At 39.2% G+C, this 26218-nt stretch overlaps 1 protein-coding gene across 10 annotated transcripts in view; it reads right to left on the bottom strand.

Moving 5' to 3' along the window:
- Positions 1 to 920: 920 nt before the first annotated feature.
- The window catches only part of OXNAD1 (oxidoreductase NAD binding domain containing 1), a 44241-nt gene continuing 18943 nt past the window's right edge, over positions 921 to 26218 (bottom strand). For 8 of the 10 annotated variants that reach the window (XM_053599453.1, XM_053599454.1, XM_053599452.1 and 5 more), the window contains 6 exons: positions 23701 to 23807; positions 11135 to 11276; positions 5515 to 5799; positions 3514 to 3756; positions 2607 to 2715; positions 921 to 1491 (listed from right to left, as the gene is read on the bottom strand). In XM_053599453.1, coding sequence (XP_053455428.1) covers positions 1337 to 1491; positions 2607 to 2715; positions 3514 to 3756; positions 5515 to 5799; positions 11135 to 11276; positions 23701 to 23807 — 1041 coding nt within the window. In that variant the 3' untranslated portion in view covers positions 921 to 1336. The remainder of the gene's footprint in view (positions 1492 to 2606; positions 2716 to 3513; positions 3757 to 5514; positions 5800 to 11134; positions 11277 to 23700; positions 23808 to 26218) is intronic. The other 2 variants (XM_053599460.1, XM_053599461.1) reach the window with 2 other exon arrangements.

Below are 26218 nucleotides of genomic sequence, written 5' to 3'. Positions count from 1 at the left end.
AAAAAATTATTAAAAAAAGAAAAAGAAAAACAAAACATAACTATAGTCCAGAAAGTAGAAGGGAAGAGGAGAGAGATGTGAGGGATGTGAGCGGAGGGGAGGGCATTTGAGGGGACCTCACCTAATGTGCATGATGCAATGGTACATTTCAAAACTTTTAAGAAATGAATATAATTGAGATGGCTGTGTTACTTAGTTCAATGTAAGCATTTCACATTGTATATTGAAGCAGTACCCTGACCGCCATAAATGCATCAATGTACAAAGTGATTTAATAAAAAAATTAAAAAAAAACTAACAAAAAGATACAAATTACAGTCTGCTTTCTAGCACTTTCATCACAGCACCTCTGGGATGAGGTTCCACCAATCTTTCCATCTTCCTTGGGGACCTGCCTCCCAAATGCAGACTTAAGAAGGAGTTGAAACATTAGTTACTTTCCCTTAGTCATTTAACAATTGTGTTACATAGCTGCTGGTGTGAGGAAAAACTTTGGCAAAAAGGAATGAAATAAAAAGTGGAAAAGCAGTATTTGAAAATGGCTCTATACCCTCTAATCAATCCTAAGCACATTTCCACAGCTAGCCTGCCCCCTCCCCAAAGACAGATTTAACACAGAACCCAAGAGATACCAATTCCTTTGTTCCAAACAAGAAGCCACCTCCAACATCATGTTAGGCAGGCAGCCAAGACACAGAATGGGTTTTATTTGAGAAGAAACTAACAATTAGGATACATACTTAGGATGTATGTATGATTAACAAAACAGAAAATACAATGGATATCCAACACCCTGAAGCAGTTTCCTAACAATTTTCCATTTCCAAATTCAACTCTGATGGTTCTAATGAGGCTGTTGGTATGGTAAAGTAAACAAAGGCATTGAATATGAAGAATTTTCAAAGTAAAATTATGAAGAATGTATTTAAATTATAAGTTTATTGAATGTATGACACGTAGATAGCTATCAAATAGTTTAAAGCTAGCCCACACTTCACACACAAAACCACATTTTCCTATTGTTAAATCTTAAGCATAGACCGTTTAATTGCTTAAGGGCAAAACAAAATCTATATTGACCAATTCTTAATACATGATGAGATAATTAAATAGTTATTAATAAAGAAAATCAATATAGTAAAAAAAGTTTGATCAATCAGGTCTCTACAAAAAGTTTACCACTTAAGTCTGTCAGCTGGCTTTTCTTTCATTCTTCAGCTGGTCACTTAGTTCACAGTCTTAAGAAAGAGATCAATTCATCTTGGCACATGACATCTCTCTCTTTTATCCTGAGCAGATCTCACCATCTCCTTCTCTCTTTTGCCTTTGCTTGCTTCTACCACCACTTCTCAAAGCAAATGTGTTCTTTGGGAACATGGCTATTTTCCAGTTGCTTGGAGAAAAAGTCTGTCATTGGAGGTGGGCCACAAATATAGAACAAAGTCTCTTTTGAAATATGATCTCTTATCTCCTTCTCCGTTATTCTTCCTTCTACCAAAAAGAATAAACACCAAATTAAGCCGATATGTTTGTATTCCCAAATGAGGAAGGACTAACCACAACCCAGCCAAGGTGTTTGTATGCAGTAACTGTAACACAGTTGAGTCCAGTTGTTAAGTTCCTGTTGGACTCCCAGAACCAGCCCCAAGCAGAGAGCATGTCCAAGCTTCCTAACCTACGGCAAGCAGCGGAGGAAGCTGATCTAACAGCACTCTTTAAGAACAGCCAGTTACCTAGTTTATTGGTCTTTGGTGGAGATGCAAAACTGCCTTTAGCAAAGTAAATAAATTGTTTTGTAAAAATCATTCCAAACAGGGAATCATGAATAATTTAAATGACATTAATGGCAAATGGAGTCAATTCAGTTGTAGTAGAGACAGTCACCCCAACAACCTTTTTTAGCTTTTTGTGAATTTTGAAAGCACTTTGAAACATAGGAATAGTGAGTCAAACAGGCCAACCCAGGAATAGGTAATAGAGATAATAATCTTGTAAGAAACCGGGAGATAGCGATGCACTATGGAAGAGGTTAATGGTATGATGTTACTTTTGATAATGATTTTCTTTGGTTATTCTTTGCTATATTTAACTTACATGTTGTTAATGACATAGCTATCATGTATTTTTAGTATGCTTTGAAATTATCACCTATATAAGTTATTGAAGTTTGTTGCATAGGCAGAAGAACAACCTTGGAGAGGTTACTCTCACTGTTCTCCAGAATCACTGGCCTTCTGACAAATAGTTTGATGTACCTATCCCCGTCTCAGCATACTGAATGACAGTGATAGGCAGCCGGACCCTCTCCATCTGGTAACACAGTCATGGCTAGAATATAAATTCTTTATATGTACACTACAGTGATGATACAAAGTCCCCCGTAAAAACCGTGGAAAATAAATTTTTATATGGGCAGTAGAATACCATATGTAATAAGTAAATCCAACTAAATATCTCCTTTTTCCCCGAAGAATTATCTCATTCCCCAGGTACTGACATCTCTAACCAGCATTTCCCAACAATAAAGCATCTACATTCAACCAACTAACTAACATGTCCCTCAAACAACTGCATGGAGATGGTCAAAATATCTTTAGGGGACTCACCTGTGATATAAGGCTTGAGTTCTGCGCTGATTTGTGTAGTCTGTTTTGTAACATGTAAACTGCATGTAATCTTCTCAGGAAATTCATTTACTAAATCGAGGATATTTTTCTGGAATGTCAAACATATTTGGTCACACTACAATTTAAAAAAATAAAAACAGATGTGCACAACCACTGATGCTGAACCTCAACTCCCATTCTGCACACGCCTACCACTCTTGCTCTCTACTTAGAGAGATATTGTTTGCAGCCTAGCAGGCCAGAGCATTCAGAGTACAGAGGGCTATTCGGCTTTAATTGAAATCTGAATATGCTAACAAGCATATTACCAACTCTCCGGGAGTTTTTTCTTTTTCCTTTTTCTCAAGCATTGGCAATTAAGCAGCAGTTTCACTGACCACAGTTGTGTCTTTTAACTGTTTCTGTTCTTTTGTTCATTCCTGCAGCTGTGAAAGCAATCCCCAGGGAAAGCCTTCTCCATCCAATGTACTTAATTTCAACAGATGCAACTGATAGGGGTTTCATTTACTTGCAGCTGGGTGTAAACTATCTTAAGTCTTACCTACTCCCAACACACACAAGCCCACTTGTAGGGCTCTCTTGACACTCCAGAGTCTCAAGGCCATGATGACTTTTCTGTTTGTCCAACCTCCAGATTCCGTACTACCAAAATCTATCCTTTCCTGTCACTGAACTGGAAGCCTCCTCACTTACCACTAGCAGTTTTAATTGTCCTGGGTGAGATGTGTTGCTTAATTCTCATTTGAACGAGATTAAACCTTGCTAAGCCTTCTGTTTGAACCTTTGCAGAGAAAATAGAATCTAGAGAGGAAATTTTCATGAACAATTAATACCACTACACAAGTTTGCTTACAGCAAGCTATGAAACATACATTTTCAGCCTTACCTTAAAGAGGAGTTCACTTGTATTTTTCGCGCTGTAGAATAGTTTTATTGTTCCTATCTTATATCCACTTCCTTTGTTTGCCTGCTCTCTGTGGAGATCTGCCGAGTGCCGCAGGATGGAAAGCAGGGGGTTAATTCCAACTCCTCCTGCAATCAACACTAGGTTTCTAGAAGCATCTGCAGGCTGAGGGTCAAAGAAGAACTCTCCACCCACTCTTACAGCCACTTCAGAGTCAAGTGTACACTAAGGCAGAAAAGAAAAGATCCTTTAGTCTTTTACAGCACAGGTCTTAAGCCAAAAGTTCTACTTTAAGAAAACTGGGTCTACTGCCTGCATTTTTATCAGTATTTAGGGCTGTTTTTACAAGTTTCTTGCTTCCAATTTTCCTGAGGCCCTGTAAATTGATTCCACTTGTCCATTATGTAAGCATTTGCTACTCTCATAATCCATATTGCACAGCCACTCCAACACTGAGAAAGAGAGACGCACTTCAGTAATTTTGCCATTTGTTAACTTCTTCAGTGATGAAGTACGCTGAGGAAAAAGGCAATGGACTTGCAAGGCTGGGGACAGCTCCTGAAGTATGGATCTCCTTATCTGAGTGGTGCTCCTGTGTCTGATCAAACCTGGGAGGCAGAAGGGGTGAGGGTCACTCCGCTGGCTGCCCTGGGCTCATCAGGACTGAGAAGTCTGAGTACGGGGACTGCCTCCTGATCCACCATGGGGCACAGCCTGAACAGCTCTACAGGCTTAGAGCAGTACTGACCAGGGCTGTTCCCTTCTTCCTAGAACAGCAAGAATGGAGACGGCCAGAGGCTTCTCAGGTAGAGTATCACACAGACCTACCTAGGTAAAGTATCTACTGTGTAGTCAGTCACTTATACCAGAAATAATCATCAAAGTTGCACTAATCTCAATGGGGTGATACTGCCCCTGACAGGGGTGTTTTGGAAACTTGTAGTGACATTTTTATTGTCACAATGATTTGGGGAACCCAAATGGCATTTAGAGGGTAAGGCCAGAGATGTTAGAGATCTTGAAAAGTTAGTGGTGTCCTGCACTGGCTCCTGCTAAGCTGATGGTTAAATTTACAGGAATTTTGTGAGCCAGTTTCTACTGGTAGTTTGAAATCAGCCATTGTGGGAGTATTTACACCACAGACATCAGCAAATGGTATAAGTCAGGGCTTTTTTTTTTAATTTTTTTATTCTGAGAATTGGTTTACCAGCACACCATTATCTGCACTGTACAGGACTGTCCCGCAAAACAACTTTTGAACAGCCCATGGGACATTCATGTAGGTAAAACCCGGTTTGTACTGGATGCAGCTATGCTCACCACTATACCTCCAAAAGGTTTGTAACCATCTGAGACCAGACCTTAACTAGTTTTACAAATAAACTGAAAGTGATTTTTACACAGATCTAATCTGGTAATATAACCACCAGGGAGACTGTACTTTGTCAGAACTTTACCAAGCATGTTAACTGTTCTGGAAAACCACATCCCAGATGGTGACACAAAGTGGTCCTGCCACCTATAAAACACACATGGAGACATATCATATTCACTCATAGACAGTGCAAGCATGGTGATTCTATGACTAGGAACAACCATCTGACCAATTCATTCCATCTTCTAGTTTAGGTATGTCCAATTATTCATCTAATGTATTGAAATACATATTCTTTGATTATAGATCACTTTCCTTTACTTCTCCTTTATATTACAGTTAGATAATTGTGTTACTTTTTAAAAAATACTATGTGTTCCTAACATTAACTACAAAATTCATTTCAGGATAGTTCTAGAAAGAGGGCATTGGCAGAGACAGGGTTGGGAACCTTTTGTCGAGGTAAAAACACATCGACCTAGAAAACTGCATTTTAGTCATAGCCCCCATGAAATCCACAGCTATCCCTTCTATTTTCCAAGTCTCTGATGCTGCACCTAGGAAATGGGTGACAGCATCTGCCCTAACCACTCACAAAGAAGACTCACAGTGGAAGAAAACTCCCTGCTGGTATCAGGCTCTATACAAGATGATATCTTAGTCACTGTGGCTGTCATGGAAGAAAGGCTGACAGTGCCTTCTTCTTCCTTCTCTGTCACCAAAAAACAAAATCCAGGGCCTGCAGGACAAGACAGAGTTACTGCAGGTCCTAAAGCACAAGCTGGGGCAGGTCTGTAGCCATGGACAGCCTCCTCGGTGACCCATGAATTATTCAAGGCAAATGATGGGAAGGTTGTTACATCAGCGGGGGAAGACAAGCACCGAAACAAATGCTATGAAAACACAAAGCAGTTTTTTGGGTGTTACTGATGGGTCATACACGTATATAATATTGAAATAAACAGCAAAAACACATTTTGGGATATGGATGAAAGTATAGTGCCTCTTGAATGGCATTGCTGGCTTCACCGTCTGATTGATGACCCTCCAACAATAAAACCACACACTGCTTGTAAACTCCTTTGGACAAACCATAAATTCAATGTGAGGGGCACCCCAGAATTTGTACCTTATTCCACCACTACAAAGAAGATTCAGGAGTGGATCCCACCTTTAACCCCTTATAAGACAATGCAAAACAGTTTAAACATGAGAATTTTTGTGTAATTGCACTTTTACTGCTTATCATCAAACCTGATTAAAATTGTTTGACTAAGCAAAACAACAACAAGAAGAATACAGAAATTTTAAGAGCACAGATTTCTCCTCTTACACATTACGTTCCTGGCATAAATCAGCTAAATTAACTCCCTTTTAAGAAATAGTATTATATACTTTTTGAGGATCAAACCTTTAGCATTCACACCTTGGCACCTCATTTAGGTGACGAGCAGTAAGGAGTTTTGGACATGAGTTTAATTTGGGCCCTACAACTTAAAGATGAGTTAAACTTAGAGAAAATCTAAGAAGAAAGTGAAAATTACTTGAATGCACAAAACGTCCTTTTTGGTAAAAAAATGTTAAATGAGTAGAAACTTTTTCTCTGAGGGGAAAAATGTCTGAACTTAACTATTTTAAATATGTAGGAGATTGCTACAAGAATTATGGTAAGTGGGTTTTCATTTTTGACAAAAGAAATTAGTAGCAAGGGAGCATTAGGTTAGGAATAACTAAAACCTAGGAATTGCTTGCTACTCTGGCTACCAAAGTGCTTTAAAATGGTCCTTCCTTTCAAGTCTCAAAAATAGAATCTAAGACAGGAGAGTCTCTGCCTAATGATAACACTGGATTTCCTCCTTCCCTTGCTTGCCTGTACACTTCTCTCTTTGTAAGAATCTGAGAGTGAAAGATATTGAGAAATGCGAGAGAAATAATTTCTCCAACATCTCTGACATGGTTAGTAATGACAACCAAAAAAGCCTTCAGGTTACTGCTTTTAGGAAATAAAGTATTTTCAACCTGAAATACTCAAGAAGCCTGTTTTTCCTTAATGACAAAATAATCTCTGGTAGGTCTATCTTCTAATTTGCCAGCATCTGCAAAGAATCAAAGCCACCTTTGTCTTGTGTTGATTAATAAAAACGGCCAGGGTAACATGAACACAAGACTCAAAGTACTGAACAGTATAATATGTAAGTGAGTAAAAGGGCATTACCTTCAATTACAAAGCAATGCATCTAATTTGGGTATAGATTTTCTACTTGTAAAATCAACAACCTTTCCACAACTGGAGCCAAACACACAATAGCTGTCTAGAACCCTTTACCCTGCCAGAAGTTTGAGCCAAAGCAGAGAAAATAAAGGAAGACGTTTACCCCAATGTCGCAACAGAGCAGCCTGCTGCCACCTGGACACTCACGTGCCTCCATTGTCCACTTTAATAGCTTACTAAGACAAATCCTCAAGAGAAAAATAGCCACCTGAAAATGGTTCCAAGAAAAATCTGCCTTCATAAAGGCTGTCTGCAACTCCACACTGGGCAGAGTAGAGTAGGCACTACAATTAGGAGGTGCATTCAGGCAATGCCACTTTTGAGATTTTCTACAGCCTTTGAGAATAAATTCCTTCATTGAAATGCCAATGAGGCATGAAACAAAGCAGGGAGCTATGGACTAGGACCTGGCCAGGTCACAAAAGGGAGGCTGAGGACCACTGGGGATGTGAGGAGTGCTCATGGCACTAGGAGCTGGGATGGCCTGCTCATTTCAACTCTGAGCAAGGGGCATGTGGAAACCTTATTGGTCCCACCCCAGGAACATTTCAGGGTCTCAAGAGCAGCCTAGAGACAGTAATGGGTGGAAAATCCACAGAGAACCTAAAAAGGAATAAGACAGCTAAAGCTATACTGAAGGAGAGACTCAGAGGTTGGAGGGTAAAACACGTGGCAGGCAGGATACTACATTTACAATGGAAATGCTAATTAAAGTACTTAGGGATAATCTTGAATAGACACAACTTGATGTGTCAACCACAAGAATATATTTTTATGCCCTTATAAAATTTTTAAAAATTATTTTTAAAATTCTTTTACAGTAACATGTTTTCTTTTGGTACACAGTTGTATGAATTTTAACACATATATGGAACCATTAAAATTGAATAGTTCCATGACCGCTCCCAAACTCTATTCTATCCCTTTATGCTCACAGCCTTCTTTACCTCAATCTTGTTCAAACACTCATCTGTTTCCCATCACTGTATTTTTGTCTTCTAGAATGTGACAGAAATAGACTATACAGTATGCAAACTCTGGGGACAGGTTTCTTTTACTCAGCATAATGCTGCTGAGATCCACCCAAGTAGCTGTATGCATCAATAACACAGTAGCCCACTGGATGAACATACCAGATCGTTTATCCATTCACCTGTTGAGGGATATTTGGATTTTTCTAAATTTTGAAAATTATGAATAGAATGGCTATAAATAGTTATGTTAGATTTTTATATGAACATAGCTTTCATTTCTATAGAATAATACTCCAGAGTGATAATGCTGGGTCATTTGATAAGTGTATACTTAACTTTATATATGAAGCTGCCAAAATGTTTTCCAGAATGGCTGTACTATTTTGCATTCTTGTTAGCAATATAAGAAACATATGAGATTCCTGTTGCTCCATATCCTCACCAGCAGTTGGTATTGTCAGTATTTTTCACTGTAGTCATTCTAATAGTTCTGTAGTGCCTTTCCCTAATGGTTAATGATGTTAAACACCTTTTCATTGTTTCATTCTTTTCATTTGCCATCCTTAAATTTTAGCAAAGTGTCTATTCAATTCTTTACCCATTTTAAAAAATTATGTTGACTGGGTACGGTGGCTCATGCCTGTAATCCTTGTGCTCTGGGAGGCCGAGGTGGGTGGATCGCCAGAGCTCAGGAGTTTGGAGATCAGCCTGACCAAAAGCAAGACCCCAATCTCTACTAAAAATAGAAAAAACTATCCAGGTATTGTGGCAGGCGCCTGTAGTCCCAGCTAGGGAAGATGAAGCAAGGGGATCACTTGAGTCCAAGAGTTTGAGGTTGCTGTGAGCAACAGCACTCTACCCAGGGCACAGAGGGAGACTCTGCCCACTCCACCCCCTCCCCCAAAAAGGAATAAAAGAAATATATTTTTTTGTTTTTTGCTAACTTTTGAGAGCTCTCCATACATTCTGGATACAAGTCCTTTGTTGGATTATCTGATTTGCAAATATTTTCTCCAAGTATGTACCTTGTTTTTTAATTCTGTTAAGTGTCTTTTATTAAAAAATGTTTAATTTTGATTAAGTCTTACCAATTTTTTCTTTTATGGATCTTGCTTTTGGTGTTGTGTCTAAGAACTCATCTACCTGCATGTTCCAACTATTATGTTTTCTTCTAGAACTTTTATAGTTTCAGGTTTTTCCAGTTAGATCTACAATTCGCTGAGTAATTTTGAAAAAAGCATGAGGTTTACACTGAAGTTTTTTTTTTTGCATGTAGATGTACAATTGTTCCAGCACTATTTATTGAAACAGCTATCCTCTCTCCATTGAATTTCTTTAGTGCTTTTGTTAAAAATCAAATGGCCATATATGTATCATTTATTTTTGAACTCTTTATTCTGTTCCATTGATCAATGTGTCTATTCTTTCAACAGTACCACAGTTTTGATTACTGTAGCTTCATTTTAATCTTAAATTTGAGTAATATGTATTCCATTTTATTCTTTCCTTTCAAAATTGTTTTAGTTATCATAGATCCTTTTCCTTTCTATATAAATTTTAAAATCACCTTGTCTATATTTATAAAAAAATTTTTGAGATTTTGATTAGTGTTATATTAATCAATTTAAGGAGAATTGACTTCTTTACTATGTTGTCTTCTACTTCATGAACACAGTATGTCTCTCCATTTACTCATGTTTTCTTGGATTTCTTTCATGAAATTGAGATAAATTATTTGCAACAAGGTCCTATATTAGGGGATGAGCCAAGAAAGTGTCCTGAACTAGCTGGTTTTCACAACACAAAAGCTCTCTTCACCCACTACAAGGATATATTACTTCCTACAAATATGGCTTATTTATGGGATTCCTGGTGTATGCTCTCTCCTAATGCTACCTGACTATGTCCAGGTGGAACTTTTGCAGCCACAAAACTCAATCTTGTTTCCACACCCTCTTTGGCAGACCAGGCCCGAAAGTCCCAACCCCGTTCTCACATTTTTTGTTGGTGCTGAGATCCGCTACTGTTGGCCTCTCTTCTCTACTTATTCCCACATGGCTCCTGCATAAACACAATTCTCTACAACCTTTACAAATATACTGAAGTGTGTTTCCAAGGTCAGCTGAAAACAAAGTTAGAATTTTTATTTTCTGTTTACCTCTGTTGATTCTCATTGACTTTCAGGAAAAGAACAGAAGAATGCTAAGTTTTTGAAGCCATATTTGTATGGCACATTTCTTTTTGGTAGAGGAGGTAAGAAAACACCTGGAATGGGATGGACAGTGTTAGTAAATACGTAGAAGACATGCTCTAGTAATGAAGATGGCAGTGAAAAGGAGACAAGGGTCAAAAACTGAGAGGAGTAACGGATCTGTTCTGAGTTCATTCTCTGTTACCAGAGTTCTAGTAGGTAATGACAGGCAGCTTATGTAGGACTATGTCGAACCCTGTGGTGAAGCATGAGTTATTAGCAGCTGTCAAGTGTGGCTTCCCTGTCAGAATCCTATGTGAAGAGCTCTCTAGGGACTGAAATGGAGAGGTAATGGCACCACTGATTTAGGTGTTCTCATCTCTGGGCACCAGCAGTACCAGGTAATCAGATAGTTTCCCTCCAAATAATGACAAAATGGTAATTTAATTCCCTTTATTTAGGGTGGTTAGGAAAAAATAACATGATTTATAAACACAGAAAGTCAATTTTCAAAAACTCACATAAAACATGAAATATTTTAATCCTAAATTAATATTCAATGGAGTACTATCTGGCAACCCGGAAAATATTTCCAGATCCCAAAGTCTCTTTGAGTTATACTTAATGCATAAAAAAATTCTGCTTTTGTGACCTTTCTAGAAAGCTCTTTATCTGTATATACCCTTTTTTATTCAAGCCCAGGTTTCTTAGGTGAATCAAGTGAGCTGAACACAATTTTTGTGGGAGGGAGAGATGCCCAGATTGCAAGTTTAAACATGCAGTTTGCTTACCTTATTGTGAATCCAGAGGGCAGGAGGGTGATTTGTATATTTCACTGCCAACTCTATCATTCTCTCTTGTTCTAGCAGTCTTGGGCTGGAGCATATTGAAAATCCACCAACCACAGAGACTCCTGGGATAAAGAAATCAATCCTAAAAGGCAAATAAATGATTACTGTTGAAACGATTTTAAAAACAGGCAGCAAGATGAACAAATCTGACAAATGTTTAGCAAGACTATAAGAAAAGATAAATTAATAAAATCAAGAATAGAAGAGGGAACATCATCACCAACCCTATAAAAATAAAAAAGATTATAAAAGAATTCAATAAACAATTCTATGCCAAAATATTAGTTAGTTACATGTATGGCACACGTTCCTAGAATGATATCAACTACCAACCTGACTCAAGAAGAAACACAATTTGAACAGACATGTAACAAGTCAAAAGGATGAATTATTTATTTTATTTTATTTTATACAGAGTCTCACTATGTGGCCCTCAGTAGAGTGCCATGGCGTCACAGCTCACAGCAACCTCAAACTCTTGGGCTTAAGCAATTCTCTTCCCTCAATCTCCCATGTAGCTGGGACTAGAAGTGTCTGCCACACTCCTGGCTAGTTTTTTTTTTTTTTTTAATTGTTGTTGTCATTGTTGTTTAGCAAGCCCGGGCTGGGTTCGAACCCGCCAGTCCTGGTGTATGTGGCTGGTGCTTTAACCACTGAACTACAAGCACTGAGCCTGAATTAGTAATTCTTCCCACAAAGAAAAGCTCAGGTCCAGATGGCATCACAGTAAAATCTACCAAATATTTGAAGAAGAATTAATACTAATCCTTTACAATCTTTTCCAAAAATGGAAGAAAAAAACTTCCCAACTCATTCTATGAGAGCAGTGTTACCCTTATACCAAAACCAGACAAAGACATGGCAAGAAAAACTACAGACTTATAATATTCCATCTTAATATAGACCCCCAAATCCCAGGAATATAAGGTTGGTTTAACATCTGAAAATCAGGGCGGTGCCCATAGCTCAGTGGGTTGGGCGCTGGCCATATACACCAAGTCTGACAGGTTCAAACCTGCCCAGGCCAGCTAAAACAACAGTAACAACTGCAACAACAATAACAAATAGCCAGGTGTTGTGGCGGGTGCCTGTAGTTTCAGCTACCTGGGAGGCTGAGGCAAGACAATCACTTAACCCCAAGGGTTTGAGGATGCTGTGAGTTGCAACACCACGGCACTCTACTCAGGGTGATAGCTTGAGACTCTGTCTCAAAAAAAAAAAAAAACAAACAAACTGAAAACCAGTGAAATATACCACTTAATAGAAAAAAGGCCAAAAACTCACATGATCATCTCAACAGATAAAAGTAAAGGCATCTGACAAAATCCAACACATCTTCATAATAAAAACACTAAATAAACTAGGAACAAATAGAAACTTCCTCAGATACCTGATAAAGGGTATCTACAAAAGACCCACAACTAACATTATACTTGATGGTAAGGGGATGCCCCCCAAGAACAATAACAAGAAAAGGATGTCTACTCCCACCACTTCTATTAAACACTGTAGTAGAGGTTCTAGCCAAGAGAAGCAAGCAAGAAAATGAAATAAACGGTCTATAAGACCAGTGTATGGTGCCCCATGATCGCATTAATGTACACAGCTATGATTTAATAAAAAAAAAAAAGAAAATGAAATAAAAGGCACACAGATTGGAGAGGTGGAAGTTGCAGATGACATGCTCTCATATATAGAAAATCCTAAGGAACGCACTAAAAAGGTACTAGAACTAATAAACAAATTCCAATATGGTTTTAGGATACAAGGTCAGTATACAAAAATCAACTGTATTTCTATACACTATCCATGAACAATACAAATGTGAAATTTAGAAAAATAATTTCATTTATAATTGCATACAAATAACAAAAAATAATTAGGAATAAATTTAACAAAAGATGTATAAGACTTGTACACTGAAAACTAGAAAACACTGTTGGAAAAAATTAAAGATCTAAATAAATGGAAAAATGTCCCATGTTCATGGAATGGAAGACAACATTGTTTAAGATGATAATACTCTCCAAATTGATCTACAGAGTCAGTGGAATACTTACTAAAAACCAGGTAATTTCTTTGCAGAAATTGACAAGTTGACCATAAAATTCATATGGAAATTCAAGGAACCCAGAATCATCAAAACAATCTTAAAAAGGAGAATACACTTGGAGAACTCACACCTCCCCGATTTCAAAAGGTATGACAAAGCTACAGTCATGAAGATTTGTGGTACTGACATAAGAAGAGACATGTATATCAGCGGAAAGGAACTGAAAGTCCAGAAATAAACTCTTAAATTTATGGTCAACTTATTTTTGACAAGGGTGCCAAGCCAATTCAATGGCAAACATATTCGACAGTGGCATTGGGAGAACTGAATAGCCACATGCAAAGAACAAAGTTTTTTCATACAAAAATTAAGTCAAAATAGATCATAGGCTTAACAGTAAGAGGTAAAAGTAGAATAAAAGACAGGAGTAAATCTTCAGGGTAGTGATTTCTTAGATATGGCTCACAACCAAAAAGGTCAAAGTAAAAATAGAGAAACCGGGGCGGCGCCTGTGGCTCAGTGAGTAGGGCGCCGGCCCCACATGCCAAGGGTGGCGGGTTCAAACCCAGCCCCGGCCAAACTGCAACCAAAAAATAGCCGGGCGTTGTGGCGGGCGCCTGTAGTCCCAGCTGCTCGGGAGGCTGAGGTAAGAGAATCGCGTAAGCCCAAGAGTTAGAGGTTGCTGTGAGTCGTGTGACGCCACGGCACTCTACCGAGGGCGGTACAGTGAGACCCTGTCTCTACAAAAAAAAAAAAAAAAAAAAAATAGAGAAACCGTACTTCATCAAAATTAAAAACTTTGTGCTACAAATGATATCATTAAGAAAGAAAACAACCCACAGGATGGGGAAAAAAAATTCAAATAACATATCTGCTAAGGAACTTGTACTCAGATTTTATTAAAAACTCTTACAATTCAGCAATAAGAAGGCAACCCAAATAGAAAATAGGCAAAAGATTTTAATTAGCATTTCTTCAAAGAAGATGATAAGCACATGAAAAGATATTCAATATCATTTGTCTTTAGGGAACTGTAAAACCACAATGAGATACGACTTCACACTCACTACGATGGCCATAATAAAAATGATAACAGCAGGGCGGCGCCTGTGGCTCAGTGGGTAGGGCGCCGGCCCCATATACCGAGGGTGGCGGGTTCAAACCTGGCCCCGGCCAAACTGCAACAAAAAAATAGCCGGGCGTTGTGGCAGGCGCCTGTAGTCCCAGCTACTCGGGAGGCTGAGGCAGGAGAATCGCCTAAGCCCAGGAGTTGGGAGTTTGTTGTGAGCTGTGTGACGCCACAGCAGTCTACCAAGGGCAATAAAGTGAAACTCTGTCTCTACCAAAAAAAAAAAAATGGTAACAGCAAGTGTGAGGGAGGAGCTAGAGAAACTGAACCTTTATACATTGCTGGTGGGAATGTAAAATGTATAGTCACTATAGAAAACAGGTTTGTGGTGCTAGAAAATGTTAAGAGATACCACATGAACAATTCTACACCTAGGTTCATACCCAAGAAAAATAAAAATAGTATATGTCTACTCAAAAGCTTGTATATAAATGTTCAGAGTAGCATTATTTATAATAACCCCAAAGTGGAAAACAATCTGAATGCCCATCAACTGATAAATATAGAAATAAAATGTAGTATATCCATACAATGGATGCAGTACTGATACATGCTACATGGATGAACCTTGAAATCATGTGAAGTGAAAGAAGCCAGTCACAAAAGATCACATACCTTATGTACTTCATATCATTGACATGAATGTCCAGAAAAGACAAATCCACAGAGACAGAAAATGATTAAGAGGGCAGGAGGATGGGGAGTAATCGGTACAGGTTTTTTTGGGGGGATGATGAAAATGATCTAAAATTTGATTGTGCTGATGGCTGCACAACTCTGTGAATATACTAAAAAGCAATTGAATTGTTTACTTTCAATGTATTTATTTTATATGTGAGCTTTATCTCAATATATAGTTTTTTTTAGGAGAAAAAAAGGGCAACAACAGAAAAACCAACAAAAACTCTATCGCTGTTATTTGCCAAAATTAAATAGGCTGATGTGAACTCTAGTCTTATGTTTCCTTCTTTTCTTCTAACCACACTGCTATTGTCTAAAACTCTTGTAAGTTTCAACCCTTCAATGATTGTATGCCACAGAAACTCTTTCCTGGTGGAGATTCTAGAAACTGCAACAAACCTAGTCATACACCATACCAATAATAAAAAATCATCCCCAACCCAAGAAATATCCAATGTAGGTGTTAGCTTTCAAAGAGAAAAAAGCATCATCTTTCCCTAGTTGTTCTCCTACATGCAAGCTTATATGAAAAGCCTAAGATGTTCTTTACTGTTTTGACCTATGACCTTAAAAGATATTCTTCTCAGGGGTGGTGCTGGCCCCATACACCAAGGGTGGTGGGTTCAAACCCTGCCCCGGCCAAACTGCAACAACAACAACAACAAAGGATATTCTTCTCTAATCAATGGTCTTAAATATCCAGCCATTTATTATATTCTTAAAAAATCAGTTCTGCACTGGAAGTGCTCCAGAAAAGATCCCTACTTTCACTTGACTCTTTCCCATGAATACTGTAAATTCCCTTTTATTTCAGATAAGATAAAAATTTAAGAGTCTATGGCTAGCGTTTATAACAGTTTATATACGCTATCAGAGAGGATATGTACAGAATCTCCACTGTTTCCATGTTTAAAAAAAATAAACTGGCTCGGCGCCTGTGGCTCAAGTGGCTAAGGCATCAGCCACATACACCTGAGCTGGCGGGTTCGAATCCAGCCCGGGCCCACCAAACAATGATGGCTACAACCAAAAAATAGCCGGGCGTTGTGGCAGGCACCTGTAGTCCCAGCTATTTGGGAGGTGGAGACAGGAGAATCACTCGAGCCCAGGAGTTGGAGGTTGCTGTGAGCTGTGATACTACAGCACTCCATCCGGGGCAACAGCTTGAGGCTCTGTCTCAAAATAAAAATAAAAATAAAAATAAATAAATAAATAAGCTACTTTCACTGCTTCATCTCCTGAATTACAGCGCCCTCTGCTGCTCAATGCTGATAAAGACCTCATTCTCAGGTGAGCAAAAGGGAGCCTTCTTTTCCAGTAACTCTGCAAAGCTAGCTTAATACAAAAGTAACTCTGCAAAAGCTAGCTTTATTATTTGTATCTTAATCTTTCATTAAAAGATACAAAAGAATTCAAACTACATAAAAACCCCACATTAATGGGTTTAATAAAACATATTTCAAAAAACATCTAAGAACAAATTAAGCTTTAAATATTCATTCACCTTTTGAACAGAAATTATTCCATGCATCTTCTTGGACCACCATGGAATAAAACTTGAGCTGAGTAACAACAGGAATCTGCATACCCATACAAAAACATGGAAGTTAAATAACCTTATGCTGAATGATAGCTGGGTCAGAGATGAGATTAAGAAAGAAATCGCCAATTTTTTGGAACAAAACAACAATGAAGACACGAACTATTAGAACCTCTGGGACACAGCAAAGGCAGTTCTAAGAGGGAAATTTATTGCACTGCAAGCCTTCCTCAAGAGAACGGAAAGAGAGGAAGTTAACAACTTAATGGGACATCTCAAGCAACTGGAGAAGGAAGAACATTCCAACCCCAAAACCAGTAGAAGAAAAGAAATAACCAAAATTAGAGCAGAACTAAATGAAATTGAAAACAAAAGAATAATACAACAGATCAATAAATCAAAAAGCTGGTTTTTCGAAAAGGTCAATAAAATAGATAAACCTTTGGCCAACCTAATCAGGAAAAAAAGAGTAAAATCTCTAATCTCATCAATCAGAAACAACAAAGATGAAATAACAACAGACTCCTCAGAAATCAAAAAAATCCTTAATGAATATTACAAGAAACTTTATTCTCAGAAATATGAAAATCTGAAGGAAATTGACCAATACTTGGAAGCACGTCACCTTCCAAGACTTAGCCAGAATCAAGTGGAAATGTTGAACAAGCCCATATCAAGTTCGGAAATAGCATCAACCATACAAAACCTCCCTAAAAAAAAAAGCCCGGGACCAGATGGTTTCACGTCTGAATTCTACCAAACCTTTAAAGAGGAATTAGTACCTATACTACTCAACCTGTTCCAAAAGGTAGAAAAAGAAGGAAGACTACCCAACATGTTCTATGAAGCAAACATCACCCTGATCCCCAAACCAGGCAAAGACCCAACAAGAAAAGAAAATTATAGACTGATATCACTAATGAATATAGATGCAAAAATATTCAACAAGATCCTAACAAACAGAATCCAGCAACACATCAAACAAATTATACATCATGACCAAGTCAGTTTTATCCCAGGATCTCAAGGCTGGTTCAATATACGTAAATCTATAAATGTAATCCAGCACATAAACAAATTAAAAAACAAAGACCATATGATTCTCTCAATCGATGCAGAAAAAGCTTTTGATAATATCCAGCATCCCTTCATGATCAGAACACTCAAGAAAATTGGTCTAGAAGGGACATTTCTTAAACTGATAAGAGGCCATATACAGCAAACCCACAGCCAATATCATATTTAATGGAGTTAAATTAGAATCATTTCCACTCAGATCAGGAACCAGACAAGGCTGCCCATTGTCTCCATTGCTTTTTAACATTGTAATGGAAGTTTAGCCACTGCAATTAGGGAAGAAAAGGCAATCAAGGGTATCCATATAGGGTCAGAAGAGATCAAACTTTCGCTCTTTGCAGATGATATGATAGTATATCTGGAAAACACTAGGGACTCTGCTACAAAACTTTTAGAAGTGATCAAGGAATACAGCAGCGTCTCAGGTTACAAAATCAACATTCATAAATCAGTATCCTTTATATATACCAACAACAGTCAAGTTGAAAAAACAGTTAAGGACTCTATCCCATTCACAGTAGTACCAAAGAAGATGAAATATTTGGGAATTTATCTAACAAAGGACGTGAAAGATCTCTATAAAGAGAACTATGAAACTCTAAGAAAAGAAATAGCTGAAAATATTAACAAATGGAAAAACATACCATGCTCATGGCTGGGAAGACTCAATATTGTTAAAATGTCTATACTACCCAAAGCAATATATAATTTCAATGCAATCCCTATTAAAGCTCCACTGTCATACTTTAAAGATATTGAAAAAACAACACTTCGTTTTATATGGAATCAGAAAAAACCTCGAATAGCCAAGACATTACTCAGAAATAAAAACAAAACAGGAGGAATTACGCTACCAGACCTCAGACTATACTACAAATCAATAGTGATCAAAACAGCATGGTATTGGCACAAAAACAGAGAAGTAGATGTCTGGAACAGAATAGAGAATCAAGAGATGAATCCAGCTACTTACCGTTATTTAATCTTTGACAAGCCAATTAAAAACATTCAGTGGGAAAAAGATTCCCTATTTAACAAATGGTGCTGGGTGAACTGGCTGGCAACCTGTAGAAGACTGAAAGTGGACCCACACCTTTCACCATTAACTAAGACTCTCACTGGATCAAAGATTTGAACTTAAGACATGAAACTATAAAAATACTAGAAGAGAGTGCAGGGAAAACCCTTGAAGAAATCGGGCTGGGCGAGTATTTTATGAGGAGGACCCCCCAGGCAATTGAAGCAGCTTCAAAAATACACTACTGGGACTTGATCAAACTAAAAAGCTTCTGCACAGCCAAGAACACAGTAAGTAAAGCAAGCAAACAGCCCTCAGAATGGGAGAAGATATTTGCAGGTTATGTCTCTGACAAAGGTTTAATAACCAGAATCCACAGAGAACTCAAACGCATTAGCAAGAATAGAACAAGGGATCCCATCACAGGCTGGGCAAGGGATGTGAAGAGAAATTTCTCTGAAGAAGACAGGCGCACGGCCTTCAGACATATGAAAAAATGCTCATCATCTTTAATCATCAGAGAAATGCAAATCAAAACTACTTTGAGATATCATCTAACTCCAATGAGACTAGCCTATATCACAAAATTCCAAGACCAGAGATGTTGGCGCGGATGTGGAGAAAAGGGAACACTTTTGCACTGCTGGTGGGAATGCAAATTAATACATTCCTTTTGGAAAGAGATATGGAGAACACTTAGAGATCTAAAAATAGATCTGCCATTCAATCCTGTAATCCTCTACTGGGCATATCCCCAGAAGACCAAAAAGCACATCACAACAAAGATATTTGTACCAGAATGTTTATTGCAGCTCAATTCATAATTGCTAAGTCATGGAAGAAGCCCAAGTGCCCATCGATCCATGAACAGATTAATAAATTGTGGTATATGTACACCATGGAATATTATGCAGCCTTAAAGAAAGATGGAGACTTTACCTCTTTCATGTTTACATGGATGGAGCTGGAACATATTCTTCTTAGTAAAGTGTCTCAAGAATGGAAGAAAAAGTACCCAATGTACTCAGACCTACTATGAAACTAATTTAGGGTTTGCACATGAAAGCTATGGGTAGAGGGAAGGGGATTGGTGGGATTACACCAGCGATGCATCTTACAAGGGTATCTGTGAAACTTGGTAAACGGTCTGTAAAGCTAGTGAATGATGCCCCATGATCATATCAATGTACACAGCTCTGATTTAATAAAAAAAAAAAAATAAAATAAATAAATAAATAAATAGTCATTCACCTTTAAAAACGCTCTACGTAGGACTGGCACTCTGGGAGCCACAAGTTGAGGACCCTAAATGAGTGGGCATATGCAGAACTGAGAGCAGGAGCCTACATCTGTAGTAAAGCAACAGGGCCACATCTGGCCATGACACATCAGGCAGCCATGTCTGCCCACAGAGGCAGCTCCAAGGCTCAGCCACACAGCAGGCATGCAAACCATGGGCAAAGATGATGTTATACTCTGCGATCCTAAAACTGCCAGTCCTTGGCCACAGTACTCAGAGCTCTTCCCTCATTCGTGTGTGCAAACACTACAAAGAACACCTGCCTACCATGTACAAGTACTGTGGCATTGCTGGAGGCACACAGCTATAAATACATCCCTTGCCTTCAATAAACCCACTTTGTGAGTAGGAAAATTAACAAATATATACAATTAAATGGGCTATGATAAAATCTGTTTCAGGAGGGTATAATAGCAGAGAAGGGAGGAGTCAATTCCACCAAGTGTAGAAGAATCAAGAATGACTTCTCAGAGCGCTGACCAGATAAACAATGGAGGAGGATAGTCTGAAAAGACGTCGAGGAATGTAACACTTGTTATGTGTGGTCCTATAAGAGCCAGGGCTGTTGCACACAGTTGTGCAGGTTGTAGAATATCTACAATACAGCGGCTCTGCTAAAGGTAAGGGCAGAGCCTCATTCCTCTAATCTTGCTCCTCTAATTTGTTTCTTCCACCTTCTCTCAACAGGGCCCAAAGTTCTTTCTAGCATAAAAATTGATATTACCTTATAGAAAGTCAAAAATACACAGGACCAAGAATTCCTTTTCTCTCTGCAAAAATGCTTTGGCCTTGCTTCCCCTCAGGTGGCTTCCTGTGCCCAGCCAAATGTGGACAGGGAGCTGACTGAGGCACAAGGAGTGTCGTGGTGTTGTGTATGCACCCACCCCTACCTGAACTGCTGCTCCTCTAACCAACAGCTTCACTGTAGGAAAATGACCAAGGAGCTAAGAATTGGAACCTATCCTCCCATGGACCTCACCAGATCACTTAGATGATCTAAATAACTGAGTAAAATGCTAGCGATAACAAAAAATAAAAACAAATCAAGTTAACATTAGGCATTGTGCTCAACACTTTAAATATCCCCAGACATAGGGGATATTTACTACTGTACCATCTTTCAAGCTATGAAAACTGAAGGCCAGGTAATAAGGAAACTGCCTATATCCCAGAACTGGCAGGTAGAAAACAAGCATAGCACCTGGGTAGTCTCCAAGCACTGGGGGACATGGCTTCCCCAGTATAGCCCCTGCTGGAGGCAGGCAGCAAGTACCACAGCAGGGCAGCAGGACTGTTGGTGGCATGCTCCAGCCCCAAGAGGGAGTGCAGATCTTTCTACACTGGGAGGAGGAATTCTGGTCATAGGTCAGACTCACCAGAGAGCTCGAGCTAAGCAAGGAGCAGGCCTACTGGTAGGTCTCAGAGTCTAAGGGCTTTATCCTTGCTCATATAAGAAAGGTTTTCAGGTGGGTTCCTCTTTTGGCCTTTCTCTTTGGATTGGGTTACTAGAGTTCTTGGAGCTAGTTTCCCAGTACAAGAACCAGTCCCCTCTGGAGGGCCCAATAATTACCCAGTGCAGCACATGAAGAACCCTCAAGGCCTACATCTGGTCTGTGGTGAAAGTGTCCACCTATATAGGGATGTGTGGCCAAAGTTCCACCTAGTCAGACAGCATTTATTTATTTGTTTATTTATTTATTATTCATTTATTTATGTAAAGTTGGGCCTGGAACCTCATCCTCAGAGTTTGGCAGACATCAGAGGAGGTCAACAGTCAAGAACGCAGAGATGTAGAAACATGGCCCAATCTCTTACCCCAAAGAAGAGCCCATCAACGATCCTCTCCTTTACCTCCAGCAGGTCTCTACCCTGATACTCCCAACTCTCTCTCACTAATCCTTGCCCTCTTCTCCAAAGTGCCATATGGAGGTTACTACCGAGCTGATGATCTGAGAGAGCCTACAACATAAAGCCATTCTAGCAATAGCACGAAAGGGATGGACACTGCTAATCTCAGCAAAATGGCCATTCTGTAACCACAAGGTCAAATATCAAAAGGAACTCACAATCACTAAAGCAATACAGTAAGTCAATGGTAAGGGTGGGATCTTTTAAAAGGAGAGGGCCCAGGGATCAAGTATGAATACTGATTGATAACTGACAGAGAAAGGGTCACCACTAACCACCCAGTGATGATGATACCCCAAGTCTTCCCTCTAAAGAAGCAGTGTTAAGCTCATGTGAAAACCAGGCCTAAAGTTAGTGAAACAACCAAACCCACTCACTGGGGTAGGATATACATATAACATAAACCTCAAATAATCTTGAGAATCACAGTGGGACTCCATTTCTATCTTTATATCACTAGGGAATGATGACACTTTTCTTCTCAGGTTAACTGCAGTTTGCGAGTGCTAATACACTTGCAGGCACACCATGGTGGCAGCACTATTCCAAGCTTTTCCTAACCAGGAGACGAGGGTCTGAGTCTTGGCAGAATTCAGAGTTGAAGGCACAAAGACAATGCCGTGCACAGGACCAAATACTTCCACAGAAGGGAAATATGAAAAAAACAGATCATTACATTGAAAGTTTCCACTTTCAATGTAATAACTGCTAAACCATTTCTGAAGGGTAAATATGTTGCCCGCCCCCTAAAACAGCCAAAATGCATTTAATATGTATCATCGAACATGTGCAAAGATTGCAGTAAATTGCTTCATGAACGCAAATTATTGCAATCAGCATCTTGTTTTCTAGTTCTAAATTCAAAGGCAAACTATTAACACAAGACTGCTAACTCTTGCTATTATCACACTTGCTATTATCACACATCCTCCTTCTAACAAAACCACATTTCCAGATGGACTGCCAAAATTAGTCAAGTGATTCCTAAGACATACTATCAAGACTGACATGCCAGAAATTCATCTGGAAATGAATGCTTTATTTAAATAAAGGACACACACACCCAAACACACCTTTCCTAGGAAATTCAAGTTGCTTTCTTTACAATTCAACTTGAATTGCAGCTCAGTGAGGCCATTCCGGGAACAGAGGGACAGCTGGGCTGTTATCTTATCGGCATACTGATTAGCGTCAAATGGGACACACTACAATTTCTGTGTGTGTGGGTTGGGCCTGACTGGGAAATCCTCATAATAAATTAAGCAAAATATTTCAATTCAACCCAGACAAGGTATGAGTGACACAAGAATCCAGTCAAGAGGGAAGTCAGCTCTGTGATGACATCACTGGCTACACTTCAGGCTGCTTTGTTTACTCTGCATTGGACATAAGAAGACTAATTTTTAAAAACACGAATACCCAGCAACACATAACTTAAGCAGATTGGATTACCGCAGTGCGTTCTGTTAGCAACTACTCCTGCAGAACGTAATCATCACAGCTGTTGGTTCCAGGGAGTAGAGAAGTAGCTGCTTTGTTTGAATCTGGAAAACTTAAGATAACAATTTTCATATATGGCTGAGGGAGCTGTGGGCTCAAAACCGAAGCAGGCTCTGAGGCCAGGAAAGGAATCGGATTCTCAATGCCCAAAAAGCTCATCCTGGATGGAAATGACATAGAATTCCTCTCCCTCGGGGGAATGGCTAGCCACAGAAGTCCTTTCCAGAAGAAAAAATAATCCCTCCTATCTGATGGCACCTTCTTGAAGGTGCACACTTGGAAAAATGAGAAACCACTTACCACTGGCCAGCTTTAAAGGAAAAATCTCGATCAGCAACAAGCAAGCGGAGGCTCTTTACTGATGGTGACTCACTGGCAGCCCCACACACCTTAGCTGCCGACACAATCTAAAACCAAAAGATGAACAGTGGCTGATGTTACTGCATACACAATGCAAGGGACAAATGGTGGTTTTCTGGGAACTAAGGTTTTTTGAAACCCACAAAGATGTGGTTTTTGAAAATTGCCAAACTAGGTAAAGCATACTTTGCTTTAGTTTTGGTACCAGGAGGTGAACAAATTTTAATTAAAATTGTTTTGAGAGACTAGTTTAATTGTATTCTGCACACAAACATTGTCTCCTAAAGGGACTATTTAACTAGCATTTATTTGGTGAGCATCCATTACAGTCCATGCACTAGGCTAAGCACTCTGGGAAGAGCTCAGGGAATGAGAACCCTGTGAACAACCCCACGCGGCATCTAAATTCTCCATCATTGAGGCTCCCTGTTGCTTCTAAGTGTGTAAGGAGTCCATAACAAGCTGATTTCAGCCATTAAAAGCACTCAAACTTTTTTAGCAATTTTACAGAGTAACTGTGTATAATTCTGAATCTAGCAACAGAAAACAAACTAGGTTTGTACTCTTTATGTCTTTGTTGTTTTAATTCATTTTTTCTAATTCATTTTATACTATACAGTATTTTACAAAATACAAACAGTTCACAACCTTTAAAACAACAGCAAGAGCTCTTCCCTATAGACAGTTTGAGAAGAATTGTTCTAAATGACATATCTTATTTCTGGAAAGGCCTGAATAGGTGTGATGCAGGAGCTATTCAGGTAAGTGCCACCCATGCCTCAGCATCCCTTAACCCCAAAATGTTTCTCTTTTTTCATTCTTTCTTCTTTTCATCTGCTTTGTGTTTCCCTTCCTTCCCTAAACCTGGAACGTCATCACAAGTAGGGAAAAAGGACAACATGACTCAACCACCCACTTCTGTTCAACTCCACTTGTCACAGCAAATCAATTCAGTAGCCGTTGACAAAAACACAGCCCTCTCCTTGGAGGGTGTTAGCTTCATGGTTCCACCAAACAGTGACTTGGAAATTTGTCAAGTTTGATGAATGACTCCCCCTAATGCTAGCTCATTCAGACCCTTTGCTCTAATAGCTGAACTGGGTCTAATTAAACCATCAGTAGGAGACCACTCTTATAATCCACTGGAAAAGTCTCAGGATGGATGGTGCCCTCCCTCACCACCTCAAAATATCTCCTAAAATTGTCTACCTTTCCATCTCTTCCACAAAATGACTTATCTGTTTCCTTCTCTACATTTTTGTCAACCCTCTCTTCCTCTCTTGAAGAGCAAGTGGGGTTACCTTCCATCACTGATCTTCTTCCTGTGCTCCTGACCCTTTGAAACACTGCTCCATCAGCACCACCAGCCCTTTCCTTTATGTTCCATTTTCCTTTCTTTAGTACTTTCCTGTTTCATCCCACAGGATACCTAACAGCATCTGCTCCACCTAAGCAATTCAGCAACAAAATAAGGGAAGTAGCAGAATATGGCTGTTGACAGCCTGGGCTCTGTAGCTGAACCAGCTGGCATTTTATTCTGTCTCCACCATTACCAGCTGTGTGTGACTCTGGGCATGTTACTTAGTGTTCCCCCCACTCCCCTTGCTATAAAATGAGAACAACAACACCTATACCTCATAGGGCTGCTGGGAGGATTAAATGAGATATGAAAGTATCTATAACACTGCTGCCCACAAAACCCATGAAGTACCGGTTACAATGTATCACGTGCCACCTAACAGCTTTTTGGTGCCACATATATGATAGTGGTCCCATAAGACCACAATACTGTATTTGTATCATACCTTTTCTATGTTTAGGGAAACAAATGCTTACCTCCGTGTCACTAACTGCCTACAGTATTCAACACAGTGACATACTATATAGGTTTGTAGCTAGCAGCTATTGCTATCCCACATAGCCTGAGTGTGCACCATCTAGGTTTGTATAAGTACACTCTAGAGTTTGTACAACAAAACTGCCCAACAATATATTCCTCAAAACGTATCCCTGTATTAAAGCAACACTTTACCATGTTGATTAGAATTACTTTATTAGTATTGTTTTACATTCTGTATTACACTTTACTCATCAATATCATCTAAGTCACTGGACCAGCGCTGCGGCACAGGACCTCAAAGACTACACGCCGCACACCCAGGGGACCGATCACATGAACTACAAAGAGCTGTGTGGCCTGGTAAGCTGGAACACCCTAGCCTACCAAACTTTGCTAGTGCAAACTTCAACACTATACTGTCTTTTAAGACATTTTACAAATCTTGCCTTTCATTCCTTCCTCTGCTTCCCTTTTTCCTGATGTCCTCCCTAAACACAAGGAACCTGGATTCCGCTCTCCCTCCAGGGCTGGTTGATGTCTTCCAGAACCACCAAACCCAATGCCCAGTCTCAGTCCTCATCCCCCGATCTCTCTGAATTTGCTACTTTCCACCCTGAA

This window comes from Nycticebus coucang, chromosome 8 (genome assembly GCF_027406575.1).
Source record: "Nycticebus coucang isolate mNycCou1 chromosome 8, mNycCou1.pri, whole genome shotgun sequence".
NCBI classification, from domain to species: domain Eukaryota; kingdom Metazoa; phylum Chordata; class Mammalia; order Primates; family Lorisidae; genus Nycticebus; species Nycticebus coucang.
This window is presented reverse-complemented; position numbering and strand designations above follow the sequence as displayed.